Source organism: Microcaecilia unicolor, chromosome 3 (genome assembly GCF_901765095.1).
Source record: "Microcaecilia unicolor chromosome 3, aMicUni1.1, whole genome shotgun sequence".
Classification (NCBI taxonomy): Eukaryota; Metazoa; Chordata; class Amphibia; order Gymnophiona; family Siphonopidae; genus Microcaecilia; species Microcaecilia unicolor.
This window is the reverse complement of record NC_044033.1, coordinates 265,873,837-265,887,626: the sequence shown is the minus strand read 5'-3', so window position 1 is coordinate 265,887,626 and position 13,790 is coordinate 265,873,837. Positions and strand designations below refer to the sequence as shown.

General features: G+C 47.1%; 1 protein-coding gene across 1 annotated transcript in view; it reads left to right on the top strand.

Moving 5' to 3' along the window:
• PLG (plasminogen) overlaps positions 1 to 13,790 on the top strand; it is a 180,287-nt gene that overhangs the window by 165,429 nt on the left and 1,068 nt on the right. The window contains exon 18 of the mRNA XM_030198063.1: positions 171 to 316. Coding sequence (XP_030053923.1) covers positions 171 to 316 — 146 coding nt within the window. The remainder of the gene's footprint in view (positions 1 to 170; positions 317 to 13,790) is intronic.

Sequence of the window (13,790 nt, the reverse complement as noted above, 5' to 3'; positions counted from 1 at the left end):
AAGATTTATTAGATGCCACCTACAAAGTTATTCTCCTTATCTCTACTGATTTCCCTTTTTTAATAGTATAATGTGAAATACCTCACTCCAAACCATGTGCTCCCGGGTAACTGTTGGCTTTCTAGAAATGTAAATTTGCTCTATCTTATGCATGGTTTCTCTGGGTGCAGGTACTGGAGGAGATGGCTTATTGAAAGAAGCTGGTTTCCCAGTCATTGAGAGCAAAGTATGCAACCGACCCGAATTTCTGAGTGGAAGAGTCAAGTCTACTGAACTGTGTGCTGGAAACATTCATGGTGGTACCGATTCCTGTCAGGTAAGAGAGAACCATTCAACACCACAATGGCTACTGGCTTTGAAATGCCAAAGAAAGACAATGGTCAAGTATTTTATATACAAACTATATATTCGACAGGGAGTAATCTCATTGCTGGTTTAATCATGACTTGATAATGAGTGTGACTGTTAGGCAGAATGGATGGACCATTCAGGTCTTTATCCGTCATCATTTACTATGTTACTTTGTTACTATGAAGGTGCTCATCTGGACTCAGTTGTCAAAAGGGCTCCTCTTTCTGTGGCCATGTAGAACTGCTCTAAAAATAATTCATAATGAGAGTGTCAATTTGGAGATGTGGAGAGAATGGAGAAGCAGTTCCATCAACTATAGTTTTCTAAAAACAATTCAAGTTGCATCCAATTTCTGTGTCTCCTTTGGTTTATATCTTGGTCTTTTCCCTCTTTTTCTTTCTCCTCTGGCAATTAAAATGGATGTCCCAAGTGAGAGGCCAGAGACCAGTAGAAGTCCTCAAAGTATCACAATGTTTATACTCTTGGAGTGGAGGAGTAGACTCGTGGTTAGTGTAGCGGACTTTGCTCCTGGGGAACTAGGTTTGATTCCCACTGCAGCTCCTTGTGACTCTGGGTAAGTCACTTAAATCTCCATTTGCCCCAGGTACACATAAGTGCCTGTATATCTATGTAAACCGCTTTGAATGTAGTTGCAAAAAAAACCACAGAAAGGCGGTATATTAAATCCCATTTCCCTTTCCCTCTTGGACAACACCATGTAGCTGTACAGTATTTTACTAGGTTCATATTCTCAATCTGTTTGCATAACATATCTCCTATGAACCTATGCTGATGCTCGAGTCTTCTGCAGACTTACACATGGCTTGCAAGAAATTTTGGGATTCTTGCCAGGTATTTGTCACCTGGATTGACAGGATGCTGGGCTCGATGGACCTTTGGTCTTTCCCGTATGGCACTACTTATGTACTTATGTAATTTCTGGGAGGAGTCTAATATAGCTGTGACAATTCTTGGAAGGTAAGGTTGGCATGCTCAACCATGAGCCCTCCTCCATGCTAGCAGTAGCGTAAGCCACAGGTGGGCCAGGGTGGGCCGAGGCCCACCTAGTTAGGGCTCAGGCCCAGGGCCGTGCTAACACGGTAAGCGAGGTAAGCACTGCAGGGGGGCGCCGACCTCAGGAGGGCGCCACCGCGCCATGCTTACCCATCGCTTACCTCAAACTCCTCCGTTTTGTCTCATTTCAATCTGTGCGGATATTGGAAGAAGCATTTCAGAGTGGCAAACGTGGCAGAAATGCGGAGAGTCTCTGCATCGCAGCACTGTACTTCCTAATGCTGACACTAGAAGGAAGGAGCACAGTTTACTCCTACGGTGTTGGGTGGGTGCTTTCAGTTGAAAGCAGTTTCTGTTTTAGTGAACGAGTTCCATTTGTGTCTTGCGCACAGCCAGACTTAGCACCTTGTTTGAGGAAGTGCCAAAAATGTTGCAGGAGGGCCAGAGAAAGGTCGGACCAAGCCCTTTCCTTTGCCCTATTTAACATTTCTAAAGCCCTACCCTGCAGCTACTTACTTTCCTTCCCACTTTGTTCCTGCTGCTGAGCTGTAGGGGAGGCTCCATTTGGAGCAGTGAGGAAAAGCAAAGCGAAAAACAAAACAACCCTATAGTTTCGGTCGGCTGAGAAGTTGATTGAATTTTTGCTTGTGGACATGTAATGAACGAGGCATTGTAACGCAGTCATGTCCTGGAATGGACAGAGAAAAGTCTGCAAATTGCACCGTTCCTAAGCATCCAGCAGCACTTCTCCTCATTTGCTTCCTCAATCTCTCTTCTCAAGTCAGTGATGAGATGTGCTTGCAGGGAACCTGAGAGGATCTGAATGTGCCTGGGACTCTTGTGGGCCATGGAACTAGATGAGATCACTGTAGGATTTCACATAGGCCACAAACACGCATCAAACGCTGCCAAGACTATCACAGTTTTATAATTGCACAGACAGGAAGCACAGAATTTACATCCTTTCATGGTATATAATTCTCTCGTTTAAAGCTTCAGTTTCACAAGGGTTTTTTAAGAAAGGAAGGGAAATTGGACTTATATACCGCCTTTCTGAGGTTTTTGTAACTACATTCAAAGCGGGTTTACATATATTCAGGTACTTATTTTGTACCAGGGGCAATGGAGGGTTAAGTGAAGAGGTGCACAGGGGATATAGAGCAAGAAATGAAGAAGAAAGGGAGGAAAGTAAAGAAATAAATGGAAAGGAAGCCCTGGAAACGGAGTTAAGAGGACAGATAGCAGCAGAATCAGATACCGGACCCAGCCATGATCAGAAAAGAAAGTCACCAGACAACAAAGGTAGAAAAAAAACATTTTATTTTCATTTTAGTGTTTGGAATTTGTCCACTTTGAGAATTTACATCTGCTATCTTATTTGCAATGTACAGCAATTTGTTCTAAGAATATGCTGACATTCCTGTCAGTGTGGCAAGTGGTGAGCGATCATTTTCACGGGGGGGGGGGGGGGGGGGGCGCCAACTGATAGTCTGTAGGGGGGCACCAGAGACCCTAGGCACGGCCCTGCTCAGGCCCACCCAACAGTAGCACATGTTTAGTGGTAGCTGCTGGGGATCCCAAGCTTCGACTTCCCCTGATGGTAACAACAACGCTGCTTTCCACAATACTGGCACCTGCACATGCTCCGTTTTCAGTGCATGCCTGCTGCAGACTGCTAAGGTAGAAGGAAGCATTTTCCCGCCAGCTGAGATTTTTTTTTGGTGTGTGTGGGGGAGGGAGAACACTTGGTGCCCACCCACGTCTTGCCTAGGCCCACCCAAAATATGCTGTCTGGCTAAGCCCCTGAGTCTAGTAGGCGTCTAAAGGTCAAGATGCGCTGAAGGAAGAAACACAAGAATCTATAGGCTTGATAGTCAGCCAAAAGTGCTCAGTAATTTGCTGACCATCGCAGTATTATGCCCTGAAATTTAGTGCTGGGCTAAGACGAGCTTTGGCATTGAATTTCCAAGTTTGCAGAGCCAGCTAAGTACGGAATATTGGCACTTAACCGGCCAAGTGCTGACTCAATCCTGGAATGCCCCCAAAATAGCAGCTGGTTTTGACATAAGCGCTAACTGGATATTCTCTGAGGACAAGCAGGCCTTCGTATTCTCACAGATGGGTGATGTCATACGACGGAGCCTGTCACAGATACTGACTAGCTACGTGTAGAACTTTCTAGCAGCAACGCACTGCACATGTGCGGGTGCCTTCCCACCCAGTGCATGAGCGCCGTCACTTCAGTCTTAGTTTTTCTACAGAGCTGAGAGGACCCATCTACTCTACATGGCACAACTTAGATTTTTTAAGTGCCTTATTGTGTGGTTCCTTTCCGCATTATTTCTTTATTTTTCTCATTTTTAAAAAATCTATTCCTTGTTTCTTTTCATTTCTCTTAGTCTTTTGTGACATTTTGTAGGTTTTCTTTTTTTTTCGTGTTTGACTAGGCCCACGGTTTGGCCAGAGCCCCAACCTCAATTTTGGTGCTGCCCAGGGGCGTATCTGCGTGGGGCCATGGGGGCCTGGGCCCCCGTAGATTTGGTGCTGGACCCCCCTGCCAATGACCCTCTCCACCCCCCTCCCGCCGCCAACCCTCCCCTGCCGTCGCCGTTGGCTACCTTTGCTGGCGGGGGACTCCAACCCCTGCCATCCGAGGTCCTCTTGCTTCCCGCATAGGGCTTTATTCTGTTTCTGATGTCCTGCACGTTGTACTTGCAGGACGTCAGACTCACAGAAACAAAACGAAGCCTTGTAGAGCAAGGCTTCGTTCTGTTTCTGTGAGTCTGATGTCCTGCACGTACAATGTGCAGGATGTCAGGAACAGAACGAAGCCCTGCGCGGGGGAAGCAAGAGGACCTCGGCTGTCGGGGATTGGGATCCCGCGCCAGCAAAGGTAGGTGACGACGGTGGCGGGGGAGGGTTGGCAGCGGGAGAGGGGATCGAGAGGGTCATCGGCCGGGGGGGCAAAGTTGGTGGTGGATGGCAGCGGGGGGGGGGGGGGGGGGGGGTCAGTAGCGCTGGAGGGGGGACTAAGATGTGCCCCCTCACCTGGGCTCTGGACCCCCTTCCCGCCGAAGTCTGGCTACGCCCCTGGTGCTGCCATGCTTTTTGTGCCAAAATTAAGGAGTTTAATGTGACCTCTATTCTTTTTTTCAATGTCTCAGAAGGCATCTAGTGGCCTCTAAAGATGTGCCCAGTGTAGTAGAGTGATTTCCATGATGGACCCGCACTCATGGTGCCTCAGGCCTGACCATGACCCTAATTCTTGCTCTCTTTGTTTAAAAATGCAGCTGAGAACGCAGAGAGTGTGGCAGACCCAACAGGAGAGACTTTATGGGTCCTTGAAGTCTGATGCATTGACATCGACACCAGAAACATCAATCTCAATGGCTGCACAGACTTCAACACTCATTGGGAGTGCACTGGCATAGAGAAATTCTCCACCTCTCTTGATATCAGGCGCTGATAGTAGGCCCCTGGACACAGTCAGCATTGGACTTGACACGAGGGTGTGCTCAGTTTCTGTGGCATCCTCATCAGCACCAAAGGACTACGATGCAGTCCCTCGGGAAAGCCCAAGAAGCAAAAGCATCGATCTTCCTCAATGCACGGTGCTAAGAGCACTGGGACATTGGATGCATTGGTACCCAAGAAGCGCCAGCACCGATAGGAGCATTCTCCCTCTTTAAAAGAGATGGCGACATGCCAGTTTCCATGCAGTCAGGTCCCAGCTTCTGGTTTGACACCGACAACTACTTCGACTACTACCCTACAGATGCCCACACCTTTGCCAATGCCTGCCTTTGATGAGCAGTTCCAGCTATGCTCAGAAAGGAGCTGGTGCACTTACTGCCGACGCAGGCTGCTGCAGCATCGAGGGCACTTTTGCCACAGGAGGATTAGCCCCAGCCTCTCTCTGAGGAGCCACGAATGCTTGGGCGGAGATCCTGGATGCCAGCTCCTTGAAGGGTGTTGACACTGAAGCACTCAGGACTCCCCTCAACATTGGGGGAGGAAGCTCCCCTGGGGTCTGAAAACAGGAAAACATTCAGGCCCTTCAGGAAATGGAAATGGCTCCATCAGGCTGAGTCAGGAACAGGCTCTAGTAGTGACTATGACTATGCTGAAGAGTCTGATTGGGCCCACTGCAGAGGAAGATCCACGCGTCTGATTTGGCCCACTGCAGAGGAAGATCCACGCTATTTCTCAGAGGAGGAATCATATGGACTTCCCTCTGATCCCTCTCCTACTCAAAATCCCCTCCTGAGGGAATCTCTTTCACAAGTTTTGTGAGGGAGATGGCGGCTGCTGTCCTATTTAAGTTAGATATGTAGCAAGTGCCCAGGGCTGAGATGTTGACTGTTCTGGGCTACAAGTCACCTCCCAAGGAAGAGGTCACTGTGCCATTGCACCCTATCCTTCAGGGCACACAGATGAAGAACTAGGAATCTCTCCTCTCATTGCAGGTGGCACCCAAGAAAGTGGTTAGATACGTCTGAATTTGAGAAGACACAGCCTCCGCACCATTCTATGGTGGTCAAATCCACTTTTAAATGGGCTAGAAGTTCCAGGTCTCATGCCTCAGCATCCCTTGGTAGATAGGCTAGGACCTTATACTCAGACCTTAGACTCGTTTCAGGCCTCAATGCTCTTTGCCGTCATCCAGTTCTACCAGCTCTACATGAGCCTCTACTTGGAGTCTTTGGTAAACAGTACACTCAAATTCGCAGATTCTGTCCCTCAGGAACAGGCCGAAGAACTTCACCAGTTGGCCAATGAGCAGTTTATGCTTTATTTAGACTTTCTGTACTGCCCATACTGATATGCAGATGGACTGTAGGACATTCCTGACCAGGGGCACATATGATAATTTTGATTTCACGTCCAGACTCTCAGGCATGGGTGTGGGAATGTGCAAACTCTCATGGCTGCATGTTTATGACTTAGAACCAGCAATTCAGGAGAGGTTAGTGGATGTGCCATGCCAAGGGGACAATCTATTAAGGGATAAAGTGGAATAGGTTGCTGATCATATCAAGAAGCATACCGACACATCCACACTTTATCTCGGCACCCTCCATCTGCTACATCTTCCACTAGAAGATTTTCAAGTGGGCCTAGACGGCGGACCTATTACTCTCAAAGGCATAGGTTTCTGCCACCTTCTCACTCCACCTATGTGTCCCAGGCCTCACCATCCCTGCATCCAGAAAACCCAACAGGCTCCCCAGTCAAAGCAGGAAATGATCTTTTGACTGGCTCTTGGAGAGCACAACTTCACCCTAGGTAACTGTCCAGAATGGCCTACTGGTAGGGGGGAGGATGAATTTTTATCATCCCAGGTGGCACTTTGTAACCTCTGACCGGTGGGTTCTTCAAATAGTCTGTCTTGGTTACATTCTGAATTGATGTCAAAGACCACCAAATTGCCCACCAAGAGCATACTATCTCAGCACAAGCAGGTACTTGTAGAAGAAATCTCCAGCCTTCTACTGGCCAGTGTGGTCGAACCAGTGCCACCTGGAGAAGAAGGGAAGGGATTTTATTCCAGGCACTTCCTTCTGCCCAAGAAAGCAGGAGTATTCTGTCCTATCCTAAACCTAAGGGCCCTGAACAAGTTTTTGGTCAGAGAAAAGTTCAGGATGGATTTTCCTGGGCATCCTTCTACCCATGATTCAGGCAAATGATTGGCTATGCTGTCTGGACTTAAGGATTCCGTTACCCACATTTCGATACTTCCCAGTCACAGAAAGTATCTCAGATTCTGTGTGGAGAATACAGGATGCCCCGCCCCTTCGCGGCACCGTCCTCAGAGATGGCCGCCCTTATAGATGGGCGGCCCCGTTGGATTATGTCCCTCCTAATGTACCTAGAATTTACCTCCTCACCAAAGTCCATAAAAATATTGAAGAACCTCCGGGCCGCCCTATTGTGGCATTATGTAACACTGTTTTGGAACCTTTGTCAAAATTCCTAGATTTTTTTCTGAAACCTGTAGCACATCAGGTAAGGTCATATTTGCAGGACACAGATTTTTTACGTTGTCTCCAGGAGGTGGAGCTTTTTGAGGAGTCCACTTTTGTGACAGTTGATGTTACCTCACTTTACACTGTTATTCTGCAGGATGGAGCTTTATTAACTATCTCTGAGATACTTGATGATCGCCCCTTGCCTCAACGAATCTCTACACAGTTTTTGATGAAGTTGGCACACCTTGTCATTAGTAAAAACTATTTCTTTTTTCAGAAGGAATATTATGAGCAAAAACAAGGAATAGCGATGGGGGCAACCTTAGCTCCGTCTTTAGCAACACTTTACCTAGCAAAATTTGAAGAACAATTTGTGTATGGCTCTACTGAATTTCAGTGTGTCTCCTTTTGGAAACGTTACCTGGATGACATTTTTTTCATCTGGAATGGTTCTTCTCAATCCTTATTGCATTTTATGGATAATTTGAATTCTTTTCAACAAAATTTGAAGTTCACGTTTCACTATCATTCTCAAGGTTTGGAATTTCTAGATGTATGGGTATTTAGGGTAGGGAATCATGTACATACTACTCTTTTTCAGAACCCTACCGCATGTAATACTTTGTTGCATTTTTCTAGCTCTCATCCCTACCATCTGAAAGCTAGCTTGCCTATCAGCCAATTCTTAAGAATAAAAAGAATATGTTATAATAGCACTGCATTTGAGACCCAAGCTGCTTTAATGGCAAAGCGCTTCCAGGAGAGAGGTTATCCACGGTCTATTGTGTAAAGAGCTTATTTAAGAGCGAAATTTTCTCAGAGAGATTTATTATTACAATATTGGTCTAAAGAAGAAGAAGATAAGTTAGCGGTGGTGATACCATAATCTCCCTTGAACTCCAAAATTAACGCTAGTATTCATCTTCATTGGCATATGTTACAAATTTATGATTGTTTTTTGGAACATCCAATCTGCACGTTTAAGCACAATAAAACTATAGGGGAACTTCTCACTTATAAAAGACTGGATTATGATGGTAATCCCTCTGAGAGTTTGGGGCACGTCAAATGCGGTTCCTGTCAGTGGTGTGATTTAACTATTGAAGGACCTATGTGGCAATATTCTACCACCTCAAGCCCAATTTATGCATGGTCATCCACTAACTGCTTAACTAGTAATGTAGTTTATGCAATTATATGTCCCTGCCAAAAAATCTATATAGGCAGGTCAAGCCGACCAGTAAAGGCTCGTCTTAACGAGCATAAATTGAGGATCAAAAATCAAATCCTTGCAGCATCATTGGTCCAACATTGGTTGGAGTTTCATCACTCATTAAGAGAGATTAAATGGAGGATTATAGACCATGTGCAGCTGGGGTGGGAGGGTGGAATGCTAGTCAGTTACTGAATTTTAAAGAACAGCGCTGGATTTTCCAACTACAAACTTTACATCCTGACGGACTGAATTCTGAGATTGATTGGTGGTCTCTAATCTGATTGGTTATCTGTGCAGTTCCTTGGTCCAATCATAAGCCGTGTTTTGTCGATCAGCTGTAGACTATTTAAAGCTTAAGTCTGCACTGAGACACCGTGGCCATTTTTTCTTCTGCAGGAGCATGATTACTACGTAGCTGTGAGTGCGATGAAAGTTTAATATATCGCTGTAGGAATGTAAGTCAAGAGATTTTTGCTACTAGTGTTATGAGAGTTTTTGATATATTTTCTGTACTTTTAGAGAACCTCTTCCCTGAGGAAGTTTGTCGAAACCTGACCACATAGCGTGCAAGCATGTCTGAATTTACATGGGTTCCATATGCAGTGACTATTATTGTAAGGTCTGCATATGCTTTTTCCTGCTTGAGGGTAATCTGTTTGTATTCTCCAGCCTAAAACAGGTTATACCCTCTATCCGGCTGAAAAGTCTGTGGACTGAAATTTCATCAAGACAGAAATCAACCACTCTGTTTTCATGTAATGGACGTGTCATCTGACATACTTTTTCTAAACTTAATGTCATAGTTGAGCCACACCCAACCCCTTAATGCCTGTGGGTTCTAGTTATTGTGTCCAGGTATCTAATTAAGTAAGGGCTCATTTCTGGTTCTTCTACTATAACGCTCATGAAGATAAGAAATCCAATTAGTAATAGATTTAAATATTTTGGGATTTTTTTTTCTTTTTCATAGGGATTTATATCCTACTACTACTATAAATCATTTCTATAGTGCTACCAGTCGTCCTCCTGGTCTCTAAGGAGCAATGAAAATATATCAATAAACTCCGTTCTCCAAATCTTTTCTTTCACACTTTTTGGCACGCCTCTTGTGAGTGAAGTGACAATACCTAGGACCAGTGGCATTCCGAGGGGCGGTGACACCCGGGGCGGATTGCCGATGCACCCCGCCCCCCCGGGTGCCGCACCCCCCCCGTGCAGCGCAACCCCCCCCCCGGCAAAGGGACACCCCCCCGGGTGCACACCGCTGGGAGGGGGGTGCCGCGCGCCGGTCAGCATCGTTGGTTTCCATGCTCCCTCTGCCCCGGAACAGGTTACTTCCTGTTCCGGGGCAGAGGGAGCATGGAAACCAATGATGCTGACCGGCGCGCGGCACCCCCCAGCGGCGTGCACCCGGGGCAGACCACCCCAACCACCCCCCCCCCCCTTTGGTACGCCACTGCCTAGGACATCTTCCATTAGATCAGTTATGTGTTCTCTGACTATTGGCATGGCTAATGTTGTCCCTGCAGTAGGTGATTGTTGTCCTGCTATTGTAACATTGGTGGCTTGTCATGGTTCAGCACCAGCAGGGTTAAGTGTTGTAGTAGTAGCTGTTCATTTATTTGCTTCATATGCCTGTAAGGCATTCCTTGTCACGTTTGTGACCGTTTCCTTATCTGTGCTCACCTCGCCCTCTGGTGGCCAGACCTGGTGGCTGCACTGGACTGTCTGTTTACTGTCACCCGTTCCAGACTTCAGCCCAGTTCAGTCCAGATCTTTCGGGCTGCCAGAATTGCTTTCCTTGTTTGTACCTGAACAGCACCCGTAGTTGCCTTGTGATTGCTGCAGCTGAGCTTTAGCAGCTGAAGGGCTTTATTAATCACCTATAAACTTCTGTGTTGGCCTTTGCATTGTCTAAGGTCCCTGGTATGTGGGTGTGCTCTGTGCACTTCTGCCTAGTCCAGTTTTATTCTGAGTTCTTGCCTGGTTCTTGTTTGTTTGTTTGTGTGTAGTTAGCTTTGGTTTTATTGTTTAGTTCCTAGTCTTGTTTCTGGTCTGCATTTCCTTGTCTTGTGTCTGTGTTCTTTATTAGTGGCTGCTTGGCAGCTTTTAGTCCTGACTCCCTCCTGTCTGTGTTTCTGTATTAGTGGCTGCCTGGCAGCTTGTAGACTCTGTTGTGTGTTTCCTGCTGGTATCCAGTTCCTGCCCAGTCTGGTAAGTCCTGCCGGCCGCCTGCACCCGGGGGCTCAACTCCTGGGGAAGGGTGGTCAAGTGCAGGTGAAGCCTTGCTCCAGTCCTGTGTTCTGTCCAAGTGTTCTTGTCCAGTGTGTTCCTGCTTTGCTTATCTCTGTCTGCAGTCCCTGCTTTGTGTGTTTGTTAGCCCAGTGCTGGTTGGGGTGGTTTTGCCTGCCACTGCCGCTCCTTGGCAGCGGCCAAAGGGCTCACAAACCTAGTTGCTGCTTTGAGACCTGACATTCCTAATCACCAGCCAGAGACATATCCTTTCTATTTTATGTTGTATTTGTGGATCTGGGTGTGTGCACAGAGGCAGTAGAAGACTTACCCCCTATGGGACCAACCATAGGCAGGCTGGCCTCAAATGGCTGTGGTCGTGCCCAGTGGCGTACCTACCTGGATGACTTCTTGTTTATAGATAGTGATGAGCAGAAATGTGAAATTATTTTAGTAATAATCCACAAGTAACACAACAAGGGTGTACCTAGGAAAAGGCAGAATCTTAAACATTGCAGTGAGCACTAGAACATCAATACACCCATTGTAAAACAAAACAAGCCAGATTAGTAAAGATGATCCTGCCAACAGAATCCCGTGTGTTTTTCACAAACATAGAACACAGATACACCTTCACCCAGTATAGAATAAGTAAAATGGACTTGGGGAAAATCCACTGCTTATTTCTGGGATAAGCAGCATAAAATGTTTGTACTTTTTTGGGGATCTTGTCAGGTATTTGTGAACTGGATGGGCCACTGTTGGAAACAGGATGCTGGGCTTGATGGACCTTTGGTCTGTCCCAGAATGGCAATACTTATGTACTTATAACCACAAACTAAAAATAGAAATATGTAGACAAAAATTAAACTGAACTCCCAAGAAGCCAGATTCTGTATACAATACAACACCACAGAAACTTGATGCATGTTCCCTAGTACTCTGCAAAATATAAATATAAAGATAGCGGAGCCAAATTTGAAAAAACTGGCAAATACCAATCACCAATTTATAAATTAACAAATAGAAATAAAACAAATAATGGAAATTAAGATAATACCATTTTATTGGACTAATACATTTTCAGTTAGCTTTTAGAGGCCAAACCTTCCTTCCTCAGGTCAGGTCATAACCTCTCCTCTGTGTATCTGTCCCTATTCCCCCCATGTTCAGCATCTGCTCTCTGTGTCCCCATCCCTCTCCCCTCTCTTCCTGGCCCTGGGGTGGGAGTGCAGGAAACAGAAGGAAAGAATGGGAAGCATCTCTCCCCTGCCCCATAACACTGCATCTTGTTCTCCCCCCAGATCCAACTTTTTCCCAGTCTCCCCTCCCTCATGCATCCCACCTTTCTCTCTCCCCTCCCCCTCGGTGAGTCCAATTTCCGCCCCCCTTTCATTCTTGCTCTCGCTCCCTCCTTCCCCTTTGTTCCAGCATCACGCTCCCTCCTTTCTCCACCCTTTTCCCCTTTCTCTGTGGTCTGGCATCACATTGTGGTACGCTGTACAGAGAATACTTCCGGGGATGGCCGAAAGCAGCACTTACATAGCTGATGCTGACACTGCCAGAGGCCTGAAAGTTTAAAGGCCTGCAGCAGGCGGGGGGGGGGGGGGGGGGGGGGGGTGAAGAAAGGAGTGAGAACAATACTGCACCAGTCGGGGAGATGGGGACACCCATGGCAGCACTGCACCAGTCGGGGGGGGGGGGGGGGGACATCCATGGCAGCACCGTACCAGTCAGGGGGAGGGGGAGATACCCATGGCAGCACCCCCTTATGATCTGCACCCAGGGTGGCCGCCCCCACCGCCCTGCCTTCAGTACACCACTAGTTGTGCCTCATCTACTGTGGTAGCGTGGCTGTGATCATTGGCTGCATCATCAATGTCCTGCAATCACGGTCTCACTGTTGCATGCCATGCTGTTCTATGTGCCTTCTCAGCTCTGACATGAGATAGCTCATCTCCTGTTGCTGCGATTGCTGTCGAGTTCTGGGAATGCTCCTGGTCTGTCTCGTAGTCTTTTCTGTGTTGTCTGCCACTTATTTGCCCTGAGAAGCTGTTCTCATAGAGCTTGCAGTTGCTTTCTTTCCCTTTTTGCACTGCAGTGACATTGCACTGCTAGGGAGACACTAAATTACACAGACAATTAGAGGTTGTTTTTTTAAAAATCTCTTTCAACTATGCTTCCCTTGAACATAACTTACACAAATTCAAATATGGCCGCCGTCTTACACGCATTGGCTGCAAGCTGTTGTCCACAGCCCACAACCAAGATGGCTGTGTGGTATGCCTATTCAAAGATGGCTGCTGTCTTTTACATTGCCTCCAGCCCACAACTAAGATAGCCATGTAGCATGCCTATTCAAATATGGCAAACGTCTTGTACAAGGTTTTTTTTTTGTTCCCCACCAATTTGGCTGTATTTATGTTGATTCCATAGAAGCCCACTTTGAAGATCGCCACTTCCTGACTTCCTGGACCTGCCCAAATCCATCTTGCCTGATGTGCACCGTCATCCTCCCCCTTTGATGCAACCCCCTAATCCTTCCAACCACTCTATGTCCGCCAAGGCCTTCTTGATCATACTGGAGGGAAGGTGTCATTGAGGAAAGGGGCTGGCCATCGGAGTAAAGATGACACCACCACACATGTGGCTGTCACTGCCCTCAAATCTCCAGTGGCTGATGTCGCAGCCCGCTGGAAGTTATCACATCTTCTTGCCGGGGGGGGGGGGGGGGGGGAGCAGAAAATCAACAGCCCTCTCCTGTCGGTGTCCACTATTCCTGCAAGGAAAGGAGCCCAGCTGGAGGCATCTGATGCCGCTATTGTTTGGCACTGCCCGTTATAACATTGGGATACTCACTGTGCCGATTACTCTGCCAACGCCCACCTGACCTAGCCACTGGGGGACAGCCAATAGCAAATCGTGTGCACTGATTGCCCCACATTCTGTTGATAACATAGGGAACACCAAGCACATGTCTCGGCACAGTGCAGCATACCCTCCATTTC